This window comes from Elephas maximus, chromosome 25 (assembly GCF_024166365.1).
Source record: "Elephas maximus indicus isolate mEleMax1 chromosome 25, mEleMax1 primary haplotype, whole genome shotgun sequence".
Taxonomy (NCBI): Eukaryota; Metazoa; Chordata; class Mammalia; order Proboscidea; family Elephantidae; genus Elephas; species Elephas maximus.
Window position 1 is genome coordinate 10,091,558 of NC_064843.1, and position 18,295 is coordinate 10,109,852.

Genomic DNA, 18,295 nt, shown 5'->3' on the forward strand with positions numbered 1-18,295 from the left:
TGTTTCTCATGACATTAATTGGTGGTGTCAGTTAGCCACTGTCATTGGGACCGTCTCAGCCCCTTATCTTTGAGTCGCAGAGGTCTTGTCCGGGTAGCAGATGGGTCATTATCCACTGTCCTCGTCCTTTTGTGTAGGCTGCAGCATCTCCAGATAGCCCTGCTTTTAGGTAAAAGCCGAAATAAAAGTAAGTGCTGAAAGCACAGATTAGAAGCCCAAATCCTAAACTAGCACTGATATGTAGTGTACACTTCCAGCCTACAGAGGAGTGCTCCTAACATCAGTCTTTACAGCAGCACCAGATGCTTTCATATTGTTTGATAAATGAATCTATATTCTGGTAGCATCTCATAGGAAATGAGGCAAAGCTCTTCAATAATTTGCTTATTGAGTTGACAGCCGAGCTGAAATTGAAATTGAAGGTTCGTGCTTGCCGGCTGAGCGTGATGATCACAGCTCTGTGGCGTTTGCAGGGTGATTCATTTAGTCATTAAAAGTTTAGTGATGAAGAATTGTTACAAGGGTTTTGGTTTTCTCTTCCTCTGAAACTTGGAAGCACTTGGCCGAGTGGAACACCGTGGCAGAGTTTAACTGCTTAATGTTAATTCTGTTTGTGAAGAATGGAGGAACTTCGGCAGGAGGTTTGGAAGCACCGTGCAGCTTCTGCACTAGTGGAGTTCGTACTGTGGAACTTAAGCTCACAGTAATGGGTCAGGGCAATTCCTGGCAGTGCTGAGGATGAGCTGAAGGAAATGTCTTTGCCCGGGGCTTCCAGAGACGACCTCTTGTCCCAGCCCCAGCCTGACACTTGACATCCAGGTTTTATTCATTCCAGGTTAGGGCATGGGTGGGCAGTACCCCAGCTGGACGGGAGAGCAACGCCCCCAGGCCCTGGCAGGTCCAGAGCCCCTGGAGTCCTTTACCTCAGGAGTGTCTTGCTGTTTTGACGTCAAAGCACCTCTGTGTTGGGGCTGTGGTCTCCAAGACTGAGGTTCTAGGAAGCACCCTTCATTACAGGGAACAGGGATAAATGAACCCCAAGGCTACGGGGCCTTTCTGATACCAGACGAAGACAGTCACTAATAGGCAAAGGGCTAAGTTACTTCCAGGCAAGTAATTAGAAGTCATTTATTACCAAGGCAGATGGGATAATGGGAGCCGAGGGTTAGGGACAGGGCTTCTGATACAGAAAGAAAGTAACTGAGTAAAAGGCAAATGTATTGCCTAGCAAAGGCCCTTGGAGCCTATCTATCTCTCCGATTTAAAAAAGTCCCGATAGCATGCTGAAATATGCTCCCTGCATCCTGGCCTGCAGGCTGTCTGTACCCAGTACTGTGCCCAAGTTTCCTGGGGACCCTGGTCAGACCTAATCGTGGGTCTCTTAACTAGTCCGTGATCTCTGAGGCAGTGAGTTAGTGCCGTTGTGAGTGGAGCGAAGGAGTCGAACAAGCTCCAGATGCTGTGAGTCTGTCCTCTCCACTCAAAGCCGTGTCGCCGTAGCAACCATACCGCTCAAGGAATGAGCGTTTCCAAACCAGAGGGGACAGATCTCTCTTGGTTTCTAGTTAATGTTTTGTTTTCCTTTGTTTTAATCTATTTCTACCATATGAAAGAGTAGGATGGTGAGATGCATTTTGAAATATTTTTAACTACTTAAATTAATCAGTCTGGGCAGTTAGACTCCAAGAAAAGGAATTTATTTAGTCTGAAATAAAGCAGTTTAGCCATTTGAAATTGAATTTCTTGGTACTTCAATGATTACTATTGAGCAAACAAAAATCTTTGCAGCCATATAAATCAGCAGGTTTTTTTTTTTTAAGATTTAAATCCGTGTCTTCCCTTGCATCTTTGTAATTGCTTTTTTAGATTTGAGAGAGAAAGTGCTAAAGGAAACAGTGCCTAAATTCTTACATAATCCGAGGTTGTAAATCAGCCTCTAAGGAACTTAGGAATGTCAGACCCAGAGTGGGTAGCTGCAGTTCTCAGTACATGTGCTCTTGAGTTCGGTGCCTCTTGAACTACAAGTACAAAGTGTTTGAAACAATGGGTTTTGCTTGTAATTTTTTTTGTAGGAAGTGTTTAAAACTGGGTTTTTTTTTTTTAATTATTATTTGTTTTAATTTTGTCTATAGGAGGCTTGTCGGTGCTCCCGATGACAAGGCTTTCTGTGTGTGTGTGTGTGTGTGTGTGTGTGTGTGTGTGTTTCAGCTATTCCCTTGAGATGAATTAGTGAAGAGTGAGATTTCGCAGGGCAGCCAGGTGACATCTAGCTGCTTTATTATTGTAGATTCCAAACACAGGTCAGGACCTGAGAACCCAGGTGCCCACACGCACCTATCTGTCCATCCCCTCTCCTCATTACCGGCTACCCACGGGCGGCATCCGAGAGCCGAGTAGCAATTCTAGAAGGCCGTTAAAGCCCTCACGGTTACCGTGAGGCAAGGCGGCTGTGCGTCAGAGCTGGGTAAGCTGTAATTACGAAGTATGGGTGATTTATTTGATTGCGCGCTTGTGTATTCGGTCGTGCTGTAATGTGTGCAGATTAAAACCGTGTAATGGCTAATGCTGTGTCATCGTGCAAACATTTACGGCAACTTCTGCAAATTAATTTGAACTAAAAGTTCCCTAATGAGATGACGCCCTCCATCCCCGGGAAGGACACTGCAGCTGCCACTGCTTAATTCCAACTTGTGAATGGTTGCTGAGGGCAGCCGGGTGCCCTTTCTCAAAGAGCAAAGAGGCTGCCGAGCATTTTCGGGGATGATGGCAGAATGAAAGTAAAAAGGCATTTCAACAAAGCCTGTACAAGGAAAGGCAAAGACAATCATTAATGAATTCCCAGAACCCAGCACTGACCAGAAACTTAAAATACACAAATATGTTAAAAGCTCAGCTCTTCAGAAATAAAGATCAGACCACCGGGCTTCTTTAGTTTTGCCTGTCTCTGTTTTTTCTTTTGTGACCGGGTGTTTTTGTGGCACGGGCACCTGCTTTCTCCTGTGAACGTGCTGAGGTCTACACAGCGTCCACACATTTTACTAGTACCTGTTGACTCAGTGCATGTTAGTTAGAGCACCTCATCTATTCGTTAGTCACCTGAAATTTCCGGAGGCCAGCAAGCACAAGAAAGAGGTAGGAGGCTGGGTGCCGTTCACAGAGTCTTAGCCACCGGGGTGCCAGGCCAGGATTCCAGGGTGTGTGTAAGTGCCACTAAAGAGTTAAAAATCAGTGTTACCCACAGTGGCTCCCCACAAACCCACATGTGCAGCCCGATGCCTGGCACCCTGCTATGCAAACAATGAATACCCAAGACACTTTTTTTTTTTTTAAATAAAGAGCACTTTATGATAAATTCACTTTGCTATTAGAAGAAAAGTTAACAGAGTGCACTGGCAATCAAGCCCTTCAAGGTGACTAAATGCCAGCAGAAGACCCCAGTGCCTATCAGTTCTCCCCCCACCCCTCTCCAAGCAAATAGCGAGTTGTGTCATTCAGGGCGTTGCAGTGCAGAACAGGCTTCGGATGCTCGAGGGAAAACACTAATCTTCAGAGAGCTTCTTCCAAACGTGGCTGTGCTGTCCCTCCAGCTGATGGCGTCCGCCAGGCAGCTTCTCTCTCCTTAACGTCCCTTGTCTTCTGGCCCGGCCTCCTCCCCCTCTGCAACCCCTCCATCTTCCTCCAGAGCCACCTTGGCGTCTTGAAACCGTTGGTACTCGGACACCAGGTCATGGGTATTGCTCTCCGCCTCTCCAAACTCCTGGACGTCCATGCCCTCACTGGTGTACCAGTGCACAAATGCCTTCCTTCTGAACATGGCCGAGAACTGCTCCGAAACCCTGCGGAACAGCTCCTGGATGGCCGTGTTGTTGCCTAGAAAGGTGGCGGCCATGCTGAGCCCCCGGGGCGGAATGTCGCAGACGGCCACCTTGACGTTGTTGGGGATCCACTCCACGAAGCAGTCGCTGTTCCTGGTCTGCACGGCCAGCAGCTGATCATCCACCTCCTTGGTGGACATCTTTCCCCGGAAGATGCAGGCCACCGTCAGGTAGCGGCCTCGGCGCGGGTCGCAGGCTGCCATGATGTTGCGGGCATCAAACATCTGCTGGGTGAGCTCGGCCACCGACAGGGCGCGGTACTGCTGGCTGCCGCGGGCGGTGAGTGGGGCGAAGCCAGGAATGAAGAAGTGCAGGCGCGGGAAGGGCACCATGTTCACCGCCAGCTTGCGCAGGTCGGCGTTGAGCTGGCCCGGGAACCGCAGCGATGTGGTGATGCCGCTCATGGTCAGGGACACCAGGTGGTTGAGGTCCCCGTAGGTGGGTGTGGTCAGCTTCAGGGTGCGGAAGCAGATGTCATAGAGCGCCTCGTTGTCGATGCAGAAGCAGGCGTCGGCATTCTCGATGAGCTGATGGATGGACAGCACGGCGTTGTAGGGCTCCACCACGGTGTCGGAGACTTTGGGCGATGGCATGACACTGAAGGAGTTGAGGATGCGGTCGGGGAACTCCTCCCTGATCTTGCTCAGGAGCAGTGTGCCCATGCCTGAGCCCGTGCCCCCGCCTAGGGAGTGCACAATTTGGAAGCCCTGCAGACAGTCACAGCGCTCGCTCTGGCCCCTCACCAAGTCCATCACGCTCTCGATCAGCTCGGCCCCCTCGGTGTAGTGGCCCTTGGCCCAGTTGTTGCCCGCCCCGGAGTTACCTGTGGCAAAAACGAGGCATCAAGTTACCTCAGGAGCCCTGGTGGGGCCACCGTTAAGGGCTTGGCCGCTAACAGCAAGGGTGGCGGTTTGAACCCATCCAGCAGGATAAAGGCCTGGCGATCTGTTCCCGTAAAGATTACAGCCTAGAAACCCTATGGGGCAGTTCTACTCTGTCACATGGGGTCACCATGAATTGAAATCAACTCGATGGCAACGGGTTATATCAGTCCTGAAGGAGCCCTGGTGGCAGAGCAGTTAAGCGCTCAGCTGTTAACTGAAAGGTCGGCAGTTTGAACTCACCCAGCAGCTCCACAGGAGAAAGTCCTGGCAATCTGCACCTGTAAAGATTATAGCCTAGAAACCCTATGGGGCAGCTCTACCCTGTCACATGGGGTCCCGATGAGTCAGAATACACTGGATGGCACCCGGTAACAACAAACGACAAAGCTGCCTTGCCCAGAGTAAGGTGGTGGTGTCAGAGAGAAGGTACCACTAGGAGGCATCCTCATCTCTTCCTGGTAGAACCTTCTGGAAACACCTACTGTGGATAAAACTATCAGGCTGGAAAAGGGCTCCGAGTCTGCTAGATCGGATGCTGTCCATCGTCCCAGGCTCCAGGTCCACCAAGACAGCTCGAGGCACATATTTCTTACCTGTGTACAAAAATAGGAAGAAGCCAGCGAGATTGTTTTTCTGAAAGTTAATGTTTCCTCCAAATAGAACTTTGTGATACTGGTCCAAAAAAAAAGAAAGAAACCAGGTGTTTCAGAAGGGGATCTTTGGTACGGTGGGGATTTTACCACCTTCCATCATATCCTTCCCCATCCACAGTCACAAAAATCTATAAAATACCTTAAAAGTACTTTTTTCACTGTTGCTTTGTTAGTTGCATGGCCAGTGATAGAGATTCTGATCCTTCCTATTGGAAATTATTCTGGTTTTCATTTAAAAACAACCAAAAAAAAGGGATCTTAAAAAAATACTTAGGAATAAGTCCAACAAGGGACGTAAAAGCCCTATACAAAGAAAACAACAAAATACTATTGCAGGAAACCAAAAGACTATATAAATGGGAAAACGTACCATGCTCATGGGTAGGTAGACTCCACATCATGAAAATGTCAATTCTACCCAAAGCAATCTACGAATACAATGCAATTCTGATTCAAATATCAACAGCATTCCTTAATGAGATGGAAAAATTAATCACTAACTTTATATGGAAAGGAAAGAGACCCTGGAGAAGTAAAGCAGTATTGAAGAAGAAGAATAAAGTAGAAGGTCTCGCACTACCTGACCTCAGAATCTGCTCTACAGCTACAGTAGTCAGAACAGCCTGGTACTAGTACAACAACAGATGCATTGACCGATGGAACTGAATTGAGAACCCAGATATAAATCCATGACCTATGGCCACCTGATCTTTAACAAAGGCCCAAAGTCCATTAAATGGAGAAAAGACAGTCTTTTCAACAAATGGTGCTGACAAAATTGGATGTCCATATGCAGGAAAAAAAAAAAAAACAGGACCCATACCTCACACCATACACAAAAACTAATTCAAAACGGATCAAAGACCTACCTAAATATAAAACCAAAAGCTAAAAAAAATCATAGAGAAAAAATAAGGTCAATGCTACAGGCCCTCGTACACGGCATAAATAGGATACAAATCGTAACTAACAACACACAAATTAGATAACTGGGATCTTCTAAAAATTAAACACTTATGCTCATCAAAAGACTTCACCGAAAGAGTAAAAAGAGAACCTACAAAGTGGGGGAAAAAAATTGGCAATGACATGCCCACAAAGGTCTAATCTCTAAAATCTATAGGAAAATCTAACACCTCTACAACAAAAAGACAAATAATCCAATTTAAAAAAGGGCAAAGGCTATGAACAGACACCTCACCAAAGAAGACATTCAGGTGGCCAACAGACACGAGGAAATGTTCATGATCACTAGCCATTAGAGAAATGCAAATCAAAAATACAATGAGATACCGCCTCACCCCGACATTACTGCTGTGAATAGAAAAAACAGAAAATAGCAAATGTTGGAGAGGCTATGGATTAGATTGGAACTCTTATGCACTGCTGGTGAGAGTGCAAAATGGTACAACCATTTTGGAAAATGATATGGTGCTTCCTTAGAAAGCTGGAAGTAGAAATACCATATGATCCAGCAATCCCACTCCTAGGAATATATCCTAGAGAAATAAGAGCTGTCACACGAATACACATATGTACACCCATGTTCATTGCAGCTTGTTCACAATAGTAAAAAGATGGAAACAATCTAAATGCCCATCAACAGATGAATGGATAAATAAATTATGGTACATACACACAATGGAATACTACACAATGATAACGAACAATGATGAATCTGTGAAACATCTCACAATATGGATGAATCTGGAGGGCGTTACACTGAGTGAAATAAGTCAATCACAAAAGGACAAATTTTGTATGAGATCGCTATTATGAAAACTCATGAAAAGGTTTACACACAGAAGAAACAATCTTTGATGGTTACATGGCAGGAGAGGGATGGGGAGAGAAAAACACTAACTAGACAATAGGTAAGTGGTAACTCTGGAGAAGAGCAAGACAGTACACAATACTGGGGAAGTCAGCACACCTTGACCAAGGCAAGGCCATGGAAGCTTCACAGACACATCCAAACTCCTTGAGGGACTGAGTTACTGGGCTGAGGGCTGGGGACCATGATCTTGAGGGACATCTAGCTCAATTGGGATAACATAGTTTATAGAGAAAATGTTCTACATCCTACTTTGTTGAGCAGCGTCTGGGGTCTTAAAAGCTTGTGAGCGGCCATCTGAAATACTCCACTGGTCCCACTCTGTCCAGAGTGAGGGAGAATGAAGAAAACCAAAGACACAAGGAAAGATCAGCCCAAAGGACTAATGGGCCACACCTACCACAGCCCCCACCAGACTGAGTCCAGAACAATTAGATGATGCCCAGTTACCACTACCGACTGCTCCGACAGGGATCACAAGAGAGGGTCCTGGGCAGAGCTGGAGATAAATGTAGAACCAAACTCTAACTCACAAAAAAAGACCAGACTTACTGGTCTGACAGGAGAAATCCTGAGAGCATGGCCCCCAGACACCCTTTTAGCTTAGTACTGAAGTCACTCCTGAGGTTCACCTTTCAGCCAAAAGCTGATACTAACAGGCAGTAATACCCATACCTCAACCATGTATATGAGACCAAATGGGCATACCAGCCCAGGGGCAAGTACAAGAAGGCAGGAGGGGACAGGAAAGCTGGACAAATGAAAATGGGGAGCCCAAGGTCAAGAAAGGGAGAGTGTTGATGCATCGAGGGGTTGGCAACCAATACCACAAAACAGTATGTGCGTTGTTTAATGAGAAACTCATTTGCTCTGTAAATGCTACAGCACAAATAAATAAATAAAATAGAATCAAAACAAAAAACAAGACTTAAACAAAGTGCCTAAACTAGGAGTCCTGGTGGCAAAGTGTTGGACTGCTAACCAAAAGGTCATGGTTCGAATCCTCCAGCTACTCCAGGGGAGAAAGATGTGGCTGTCTGCTCCTGTAAAGCTTACAGTCTTGGTAACCCTACTCTGTCCTATAGGGTCGCCACGAGTTGGAATCGACTCGAGGGCAATGGGTGCTTCATCCGTTTTGGCCAAGAAGTGTGCCCTCCCTCCCCGGCCTCTCCCCAGGCCATCACCGCTGGGCCTCTGTGTGTCATGTTTGTATGCGTGCCTCCTGGGCCTCTACTCTTTCTCTGGCCCGCCCTCTGGCTATCAGACGGCGCTCTAAGCTGAGCCCCCAGCCCCCACACACCTACCATGGGCCTCGTTGTAGTACACGCTGATCCTCTCCAGCTGCAGGGCCGAGTCGCCATGGTAACTGCCTACAGGGTCGATGCCGTGCTCCTCGCCAATCACCTCCCAGAACTGAAAGCAGGAGGAGGTCAGTGTCGGGACCCGAGAGCCTCCAGGAGCTCGCACGAGCCCCCGAGAGGCAGCAGAAAGAACACCAGGAAAGGAGTCAGCGCCCGAGAAGCATCTAGGCCAGCCAGACCCTCCCCAAGAGCGTCTGTAGGACCTTGTCCTAAGTGGCCTTGCTGCACCATAATTCATTTTTTGCCTTTACTAACTGCGAATGCAGGTCTCTAGGTGGCACAAAAAGTGTTCGCTCCTCAACCGCTAACCTAAAGGTTGGGGATTCCAGCCCATCCTTCGGATGAAAGGCCTGGCGATCTGCTTCCGTTAAGATTGTTGCTGTTGTTAGGCGCCCTCGAGCTCGACAGGATGAAACGTTGCCTGGTCCTGCGCCATCTATTAAGATTACAGCCAAGAAAAGCTTATGGGGCAGCTCTACTCTTTAACACATGGGGTCCTTCCTGTCCTGTGGACAGGAAGGCTGCTTTTTATGCCCACCTGAGTTCCTTAAATAAAATGTCAAACACATAAAATATTAAATTGGCTTTTGCTCCTGTTAAAATTCAGGCCGTGGTCCTCATTAAAGCTGTTGTTTCAGAATTTTCCATCAGCCAATGTTTCTCTAATTTCGCCATGTACTGCTCCAAACCGGGGAAGTGCAGGCCCCACTACATGAAAATCAGCTGTATGTTTATCTGCTTCCACGATAATAACTAATTTCACTTTGGGGGATTATTTTTATGCAGTTTTCCCACAAGCCCATCAAGAAGGACTCTCTGCAGGATTTTCGGGGATGTGCATTTTGGTAATCAGGTGTGCACACGGTACGGAATTATGCCTCGCTCTCCTCTTGTAACTGTGAAAAACATACTGCACTCTCAGTCACATGTCTGATATTTATTATATAGATATGCTCCAAGCGCTTAATATGGAAGCAGTTGCTGGGATGGCTCCTTTGATTGCCCTGAAGAAGCACATATTCGAGTGCAATGAAAATATATTCACTTATGTTGAAATCCCCAAGGGTGTTTTCCCAACCATAGCTTGCAAGTGAGGGCTCCACTCTCGCCACGGTATTAATAACAAGTCTGTACTTTATAGTAAATTACCACCACTGTTCAAGGAGCCAGAGAATAAATAAATAAGTGTAGGTTCTATGACACCACCAATTAAATGTGTCTTAAAGTTTTGATGGCCCCAAATAACAAGGAGCCACCAGGGCTTTAACCACTGGGCCACATGACTGGGGCGGAAGCTAAGACCCTATGTAGGCCCTGCACTCTTTTCTGTTGTCCTCACTCTTCTAAAGCTGGGACATAATTCTCGGAGAGAGGACAGTGGTGGTAATTTACTATAAAGTACAGACTTGTTATTAATACCGTGGCCAGAGTGGAGCCCTCACTTGCAAGCTATGGTTGGGAAAACACCCTTGGGGATTTTAACATAAGTGAATATATTTTCATTGCACTCGAATATGTGCTTCTTCAGGGCAATCAAAGGAGCCATCCCGGCAACTGCTTCCATATTAAGCGCTTGGAGCATATCTATATAATAAATATCAGATATGTGACTGAGAGTGCAGTATGTTTTTCACAGTTACAAGAGGAGAGCGAGGCATAATTCCGTACTGTGTGCACACCTGATTACCAAAATGCACATCCCCGAAAATCCTGCAGAGAGTCCTTCTTGATGGGCTTGTGGGAAAACTGCATAAAAATAATTCCCCAAAGCGCGTGCGTTGTCATTACCGGCGTCTTATCACCGTGGCATGAAAGGAGGATGGCTTCTTCTCAAGCAGTAATAGTTTTTGCTCCAGGTTTAAAACACACCTGTATTAACGACTCTTAGCTCGCTCAAAGAACTATCTAAAAGGGATCAAATCGACAATGGTAACCAGAAAGATTAGATAGGAATTTTAGGGGGCAATGAGTTTATGTTAATGGAGGTGGAACAGCCCGGAAAAGGAGAGTGAGAATGGTCGCACAACTCGAAGAATGTGATCAAAGTCACGGAAGTGTACATGGAAAAGCTGCTGAGTTGGTGTATGTTCCACTGTGTAGATTCTCAACAACGACAAAGAAAATAAACTATTAAAGCAAAAATTAAAAATAAAGCAAAAGATTTCGTTCTTCCAAAACAAAAGAAGCCAAGCCCACTGCCATCAAGTCAATTCCAACTCATAGCAACCCTATAGGACAGAGTAGAACTGCCCCATAGGGTTTCCAAGGTTGTAATCTTTACAGAAGCAGATGGCCACATCTTTCTTTTGCAGAGTGGCTGGTGGGTTCCAATTGCAAATTCTCTATAATTCATACCAGTAAAAAGTAATTTTCAAATAGCCAAGAGAACAAGTCAGATAGATGTTACATTATAAATTATTGGTCATCTTCAAATTAGGGCTGAAGACCTTGAACTCTGTCACCTGTTTTCTTGGTATTACCCAATTCAGTTAGGCACTTTACAGAAAAATTTAGGAGGAGGATATTCACTCATTTCTATTTCAGAGGGTGTGCTTCAGTTATTTCTGCTACTGTACAAGAACCTTGTACCTCTTAAATTTTTCTTGCATACTAAATAGAACAGTAGTTGACTTGTCTTAAAAAAAAAAACAGTGCTATCGAGTCGATTCCTATTCATAGCGACTTGTCTTAGTTTATAACAAACAAATATACAATAACAATTTTGCTAATCAGGTGTGCACACAGTACGGAATTATGCCTCGCTCTCCTCTTGTAACTGTGAAAAACATACTGCACGCTCAGTCACATATCTGATATTTATTATGTAGATACGCTCCAAGCGCTTAATATGGAAGCAGTTGCTGGGATGGCTCCTTTGATTGCCCTGAAGAAGCACATATTCGAGTGCAATGAAAATATATTCACTTATGTTAAAATCCCCAAGGGTGTTTTCCCAACCATAGCTTGCAAGTGAGGGCTCCACTCTCGCCACGGTATTAATAACAAGTCTGTACTTTATAGTAAATTACCACCACTGTTCAAGGAGCCAGAGAATAAATAAATAAGTGTAGGTTCTATGACACCACCAATTAAATGTGTCTTAAAGTTTTGATGGCCCCAAATAACAAGGAGCCAAAATTGTCTTAGTTTATAACAAATAAACAAATACAACAAATGTGGGAGAGGAAGGAAAGACACTTCAGTGATATGGCATACGGAGTTTCTCAACAAACTATGGAAAACTGTTTTGGGATAAATTATTGTTTTTAGATATGGAAAGTTCCTCACTAAGATGATGGAAGGAAAAGTGGTTGACTTGTGTATTATACAGATGTGATTATCAGCAAAATTAACGTTAATTAAATTAACCCCCTGAGCCTTTACTATTTCCTGTATCTCTAACTAAGAGTGTTATTGCTTACTAAATCAGATTTTAACAAGCGCACCCAATCTGCTGGGCCCCTTGTCTTCCCAGCTAATTGATGGCACTTTCTTCGTTGGCTACACCTAAGATCATTGTGAAGCTAGCCTGAGTCAGCGGACGTTTCTTACCTTGGCTCCGATCTGGTTACCACACTGGCCAACCTGGATGTGTACGATTTCACGCATTCTTGCTCGGTGCCCAAGTCTAAGCTTTCCACCGGGTCCTCAGGGTCTGGGAGAGCCACTCGTCACCCGTGTGAGCCTGACACCACTCTGGTCATCCCAGTTGACCAAGCCACCCACACAATGTGACCCAGGGTGTGTCCCGCCCAGTCAGGCTCTCCCACCCCCAGGGCTTCCTTACTCACTGCCCATCATGGTCTGGAAGGGGGTGTGTTATCTGTTCCTCACAGAACATTGCCCGGTCATTTCCTAGAGTGCAAGACCAGAGGCAGCCTGTGTGCACAGGACCCCCTGGAGGCCTGGCCATCCTTGGTGGTCTGGGGCACCAGTGTGGACTCTGGGCTCCTGGCTGGTGAAGTGTGTGGGTACCATAACTGCCCCTAGCTTGCTGGGTTGATGGGATCCACCTCCAAGAGCTGTCCCCATCCAAACCAACCATAAACTAACTACTTTGGCCAGCCCCATCACTTGGCAGATGAGGCCATGATTTCCCAGAACTTGATGAGACTTAGCCAAGGTTACCCAGCCAGTAGGAGTGTCCCATTGTCTTAAGCCTGCTTCCTACAGATGGCGTGTAGCCACTGGGACCACAAGATGACCTTGGGTGGAACATGGGTGGACAGTTTTTATTTTAAGGTGTGTGCTTCATTGTTAACAGGAAAAAAAAAAATCAAACTAGTGTTTACGTCAGTCTAATAACAATGAAGCATCCTTGGGTGGTGCAAATGGTTAACATGCTTGGCTGCTAACAGAAAGGTTGGAGGTTCAAGTTCACCCAGAGGTACCTCGGAAGAAAGGCCTGATGATCTGGTTCCAAAAGGTCACAGCCTTGAAAACCCTAGGGAACACAGTTCTACTCTGACACATGGGGTCACCATGAGTCAGAATCGACTCCATGGCAACTGGTCTTTTTTTTTTTTTTTAATAATTTTTATTGAACTTTAAGTGAACGTTTACAAATCAAGTCAGTCTGTCACATATAATCTTATATACACCTTACTCCATACTCCCACTTACTCTCCCCCTAATGAGTCAGCCCTTCCAGTCTCTCCTTTCGTGACAATTTTGCCAGTTTCTAACCCTCTCTATCCTCCTATATGCCCTCCAGACAAGAGATGCCAACACAGTCCCAAGTGTCCACCTGATACAAGTAGCTCACTCTTCATCAGCATCTCTCTCCAACCCACTGTCCAGTCCCTTTCATGTCTGCTGAGTTGTCTTCGGGGATGGTTCCTGTCCTGGGCCAACAGAAGGTTTGGGGACCATGACCGCCAGGATTCCTCTAGTCTCAGTCAGACCATTAAGTCTGGTCTTCTTATGAGAATTTGGGGTCTGCATCCCACTGATCTCCTGCTCCCTCAGGGGTTCTGTGTTGTGCTCCCTGTCAGGGCAGTCATCGGTTGTGGCCAGGCACCAGCTAGTTCTTCTGGTCTCAGGATGATGTAAGTCTCTGGTTCATGTGGCCCTTTCTGTCTCTTGGGCTCATAATTATCGTGTGACCTTTGTGTCCTTCATTCTCCTTTGATCCAGGTGGGTTGAGACCACTTGATGCATCTTAGATGGCTGCTTGTTAGCATTTAAGACCCCAGATGCCACATTTCAAAGAGGGATGCAGAATGTTTTCATAATAGTATTATTTTGCCATTTGACTTAGAAGTCCCCTTAAGCCATAGTCCCCAAACCCCCGCCCTTGCTCCTCTGACCTTTGAAGCATTCAGTTTATCCCGGAAACTTCTTTGCTTTTGGTCCAGTCCAGTTGAGCTGACCTTCCCTGTATTGAGTATTGTCCTTTTTTTCACCTAAGGTAGTTCTTATCTACTAACTGATCAGTAAATAACCCTCTCCCACCCTCCCTCCCTCCCCCCCAACCACGAAAGTGTTCTTCTCGGTTTATACTATTTCTCAAGATCTTATAATAGTGGTCTTATACAATATTTGTCCTTTTGCCTCTGACTAATTTCACTCAACATGATGCCTTCCAGGTTCCTCCATGTTATGAAATGTTTCACAGATTCGTCACTGTTCTTTATCGATGCGTAGTATTCCATTGTGTGAATATACCACAATTTATTTACCCATTCATCCGTTGATGGACACCTTGGTTGCTTCCAGCTTTTTGCTATTGTAAACAGAGCTGCAATAAACATGGGTGTGCATATATCTGTTCGTGTGAAGGCTCTTATCTCTCTAGGGTATATTCTGAGGAGTGGGATTTCTGGGTTGTATGATAGTTCTATTTCTAACTTTTTAAGAAAGCAACTGGTCTTTTAATGATAATGATAGGAAGCTTCCCTTCTGAATTTGGCCAACGTTGGTCATGTGGGAAGAAAAGTGCTGGTTTGGGGGAGGGGAAGCTGAGACGTGCTGCCCCCGGCTCATTCAGCTCAGGAGGGGCGGGGGGAGGCAGGATGAGGACACAGTCCTGAACCCCAGGGACGTGGGCAGCCATCACCCCTACCCGCACCACCCCACAGGACATGGACCCAAAGGCAGGTGGGGTGACCTGGATTTGGGCTCCCCCTTGCCTCAGTGGATGGTGCACTCCTGAGGACCGACTCCTCTTGAGTCCTCAGCCCAGACCTGAATCTGCACTGACTCGCACGTCCCATGCTCTTTTTCAGCCTGTTGAGGCCAGAGATGTGAGGCCCGTGATGCCAGCAGGATGTTATGGAAAGTGGAATGTTGGGAGGGAAAATCACTTCTGCTGACCCAACCACAAACTGAAGGGGCCTGAGCTATGCAAGAGAAAGAGCCCAGACGTGGGATAAAGGCTGGACCCTTGCATGATCCTGGATTGGACCTGGATGGGCGGCTGTGGGGTGGGGCACATTGGGAGGTGGGGTGGTGTGGAAAGCTGCTATAGCAGAGTTATCTAATGCTGCTGTAACAGAGATACCACAAGTGGATGGCTTTAACAAACAGAAATTTATTCTCTCACAATCTAGAAAGCTAAAAGTCTGAATTCAGGGCGCCAGCTCCAGGGGAAGGCTTTCTCTCTCTGCCAGCCCTAGGGGAGGGTCCTTGTTGAGATCCCAGCCTCCGGGCACCATTACCAACCCCCAATTTGTACGTAGAGTAGCATGAGCCACCTCCCCTTCTAACTGGTTTCTCCAGATGTTTTTGAGGCAATTGGCCAACTTCCTGCCCAAGATAAAAAAACAAGAGGCTGGGGTTGCAGACCACAGAACCAGTTAAGACCAGCTCTGGCCTGCCTAATGTGCACAGAGCCATCAACCCCACCCTCTGGGTGACCCAGAACTTTTCTCCTGCCAGATGGAACCAAACTTTAGTGGCCCAAGATTGGGGGAATACTTTCAGAAGCCAGGGGTCCAAGCCTAAGGTTCATTTTGAGAGACACCCCACCTTTTGGACTGAGCAAGTGCAGATGATGGAACCACCCTGGGAACGTCTTTTTAGGACCAGACCAATCAACGACCTTGTGCCTTTCCGCAGGACCTGTCCCCTCATAAATACTGCTTTGGCCATTTTTCAGGGAGCCATCCTGGTGACGACAGCCTTGGTGTGCTCATTTGCTTGGTGAATCAAACAAAGTTGCTTCTTTCACTTTCACCATTTCCTGTTTCTATGACCACGCTGAGCACACCTGGAACAGTCCAGTTATATTGTCCTCAATCTTCCCCGATAGAGGAGCTTCTCAGCACAGAGACCCTGGGTCTAAAAAAAAAACGTGCTATTCTGGCTCTTGTTTCTTGGCTGTACGAGGTCCCCGTGTCCCTCTGCTTGCTTCTCTCTCTGCTATATCTCAAAAGAGATTGACGTAATATACAACCTAATCTTGCAGATTGAGTACTGCCTCATTAACATAACTGCCGCCAATCCTACCTCATTAACATCATAGAGGTATGATTTACAACACAAAGGAAAATCCCATCAGATGACAAAATGGTGGACAGTCACACAGCACTGGGAATAATGCACTAACCAAATTGACACACATATATTTGGGGGACACAATTCAATCCATAACAGCAGCAGAGCTCTTAACCACTGAGCAAACAGGGCTCTATAACCACTACTAAAAAAAAAAAAACCCCAGTGCCACTGAGTCGATTCCTACTCATAGCGACCCTATAGGGCAGAGTAGAACTGCCCTGTAGAGTATCCAAGGAGCGCCTGGCGGATTTGAACTGCCGACCTCTTGGTTAGCAGCCAAGCTCTTAACCACTGCGCCACCAGGGTCTCCATAACCACTATAGGGGTTAGGATTTACAGCACATGTTTTTGGGGACCCAATTCAATCCATAGCATGTTGCAAGATCCATATTCCTGAAAATTTCCCTGCTCCAATCCGAGCTCCCACAGGATTCCCAGATGCTTCCATCCACCCCCCTGAAGGGCAAAGAGAAGGATGAGCAAATCCCAGAAGAAGAAAAGCACATGATTTAAAAACACGCACAGGATGGGCCCCCAGCTTTCACAGAAGTACCCCATCTTCCATCCCGTGAGCCTTTGCCGCTTTCCTCCTCCAGCCCCTGCACCTCCACGAGCCCCCTGTTATGGACTGAATCGTGTGTCCCCCAAGTATGTGCTGGAATCCTCACCCCTCTACCTGTGGGTGTGATCCTGTTGGGAAATAGGGCTTTCTTTGTTATGTTAATGAGACCCTGACAGTGTAGGGTAGGTCCTAACCCTAACCACTTCTGAGTTAGGAGGAGCAGCCCAGATAAAGAGGTGGGAGTACAAACGGGGGATGGGGGGGGAGGGAGGACAGAAACACATGTGAGGACCACGCCGGGCTAAAGGAGCTGAGACAAGGACCTTCCCCCAGAGCCGGCAGACAGGGCGCCTTCTCGTAGCCGATGCTCTGAATTCAGACTTCTAGCCTCCTAAACTCATAGTCACTATGAGTCGGAATTGACTTGACGGCAATGGTTATGGTTACAGTTAGCCTCCTTAACTGTGAGAAAACAAATTTCTGTCCGTTAAAACCACCCACTTGAGGTATTTTTGTTATAGCAGCATTAGGAGACTAAGAAGGAGCCCTGGCAGAGCAATGGGTAAGAGCTCAACTGTAACTGAAAGGTTGGCGGCTCCAACCTGGTGATCTTCTACAAACGTTGTTGTTAGGTGCCGTCGAGTCGGTTCCGACTCATAGCGACCCTACATACAACAGAACGAATTATTGCCCGGTCGTTCACCACCTTCATGTCCTGTAGAGATTTCAGCCAAGGAAACTCTATATGGCAGTTAGGTCTCCCCGTCACATGGGGTTGCTATTAGTCGGAATCGACTTGAAGGCATCAAACAACAATAATTTGGAGACTCCCTCCCCAACTGTATTTATCAGAGAGCAAAGCTCAAAGGCAGCAGCCCTGCCCTGCTGGAGCTTCCAGAAGCTTCCATCAGCAGTTCCTGTGCCTCACCTGAGCCCAGCACTTTAGTGGCCGTTGTCACCCACAGCCGTGTTTGCTCATTACTTCTACACATGCCTTATCTCCACACCCACCTGGAACTGCCGTATCACTGCACCCCCGAGCCCCCAAAGTGTCTGCCAGGTACATAACAGGCCTTCCATTGGTGTTTGTCAGGTGGACACCAACAGCTGGACAAGTTTCAGCAAAGACACTCGGCGCAGCGCTTTGTCTTAAAGCCAGTAACATATTAACCCCGGGTGCCTCCAGCTCATGGATGGCTGAGAACTGAGTGCAGGGCACACAGATGCTCCGTCCCCTAAGCGTTGATTGTAGACTGGGGAGAGAGTAGCCCCAGCAAACTATGTGGGCCATGGCCCTCCCGGCCAAGCTGCTGAAAAAGGCCGTGTTGACCACCCACTGCTGGCTGCAAGCCGCTGGTCTGGGCCTGGGGACGCATTTGATTTGTGTTCATTCTTTGCTTATGAGCAGGACCCAGTGTGTGTCTGCCCCCCCACCTCGCCCTGAAGCACATTCCTCGTGGCAGGCTCAGTTTGCTTAGGGAGGGAAAAGGCCAGCTTTCCAGATGGATGCTTAAAAGGTTTTTCTGTTAATGGGGCAGTTGGCAAAAAGGGGGGAAAGAGAAAACCTGTTTGCTTTGAGTTCCGTATCGCAGGCGGTGTTTACTTAGGCCCGCCGGGTGCTGAGCT

The 18,295-nt window shown here is 47.0% G+C and overlaps 1 protein-coding gene across 1 annotated transcript; it reads right to left on the minus strand.

Annotated features, from left to right (window-relative positions):
• Positions 1-3,326: 3,326 nt before the first annotated feature.
• TUBB1 (tubulin beta 1 class VI) lies at positions 3,327-12,354 on the minus strand. Its single transcript, XM_049869871.1, has 4 exons — positions 12,160-12,354; positions 8,551-8,659; positions 5,242-5,352; positions 3,327-4,698 (listed from the first exon to the last, which is right to left on the minus strand). Exons 1-4 carry the CDS (start codon positions 12,214-12,216, stop codon positions 3,620-3,622), a joined length of 1,356 nt encoding a protein of 451 aa, XP_049725828.1. The 5' UTR covers positions 12,217-12,354; the 3' UTR covers positions 3,327-3,619.
• Positions 12,355-18,295: the final 5,941 nt, after the last annotated feature.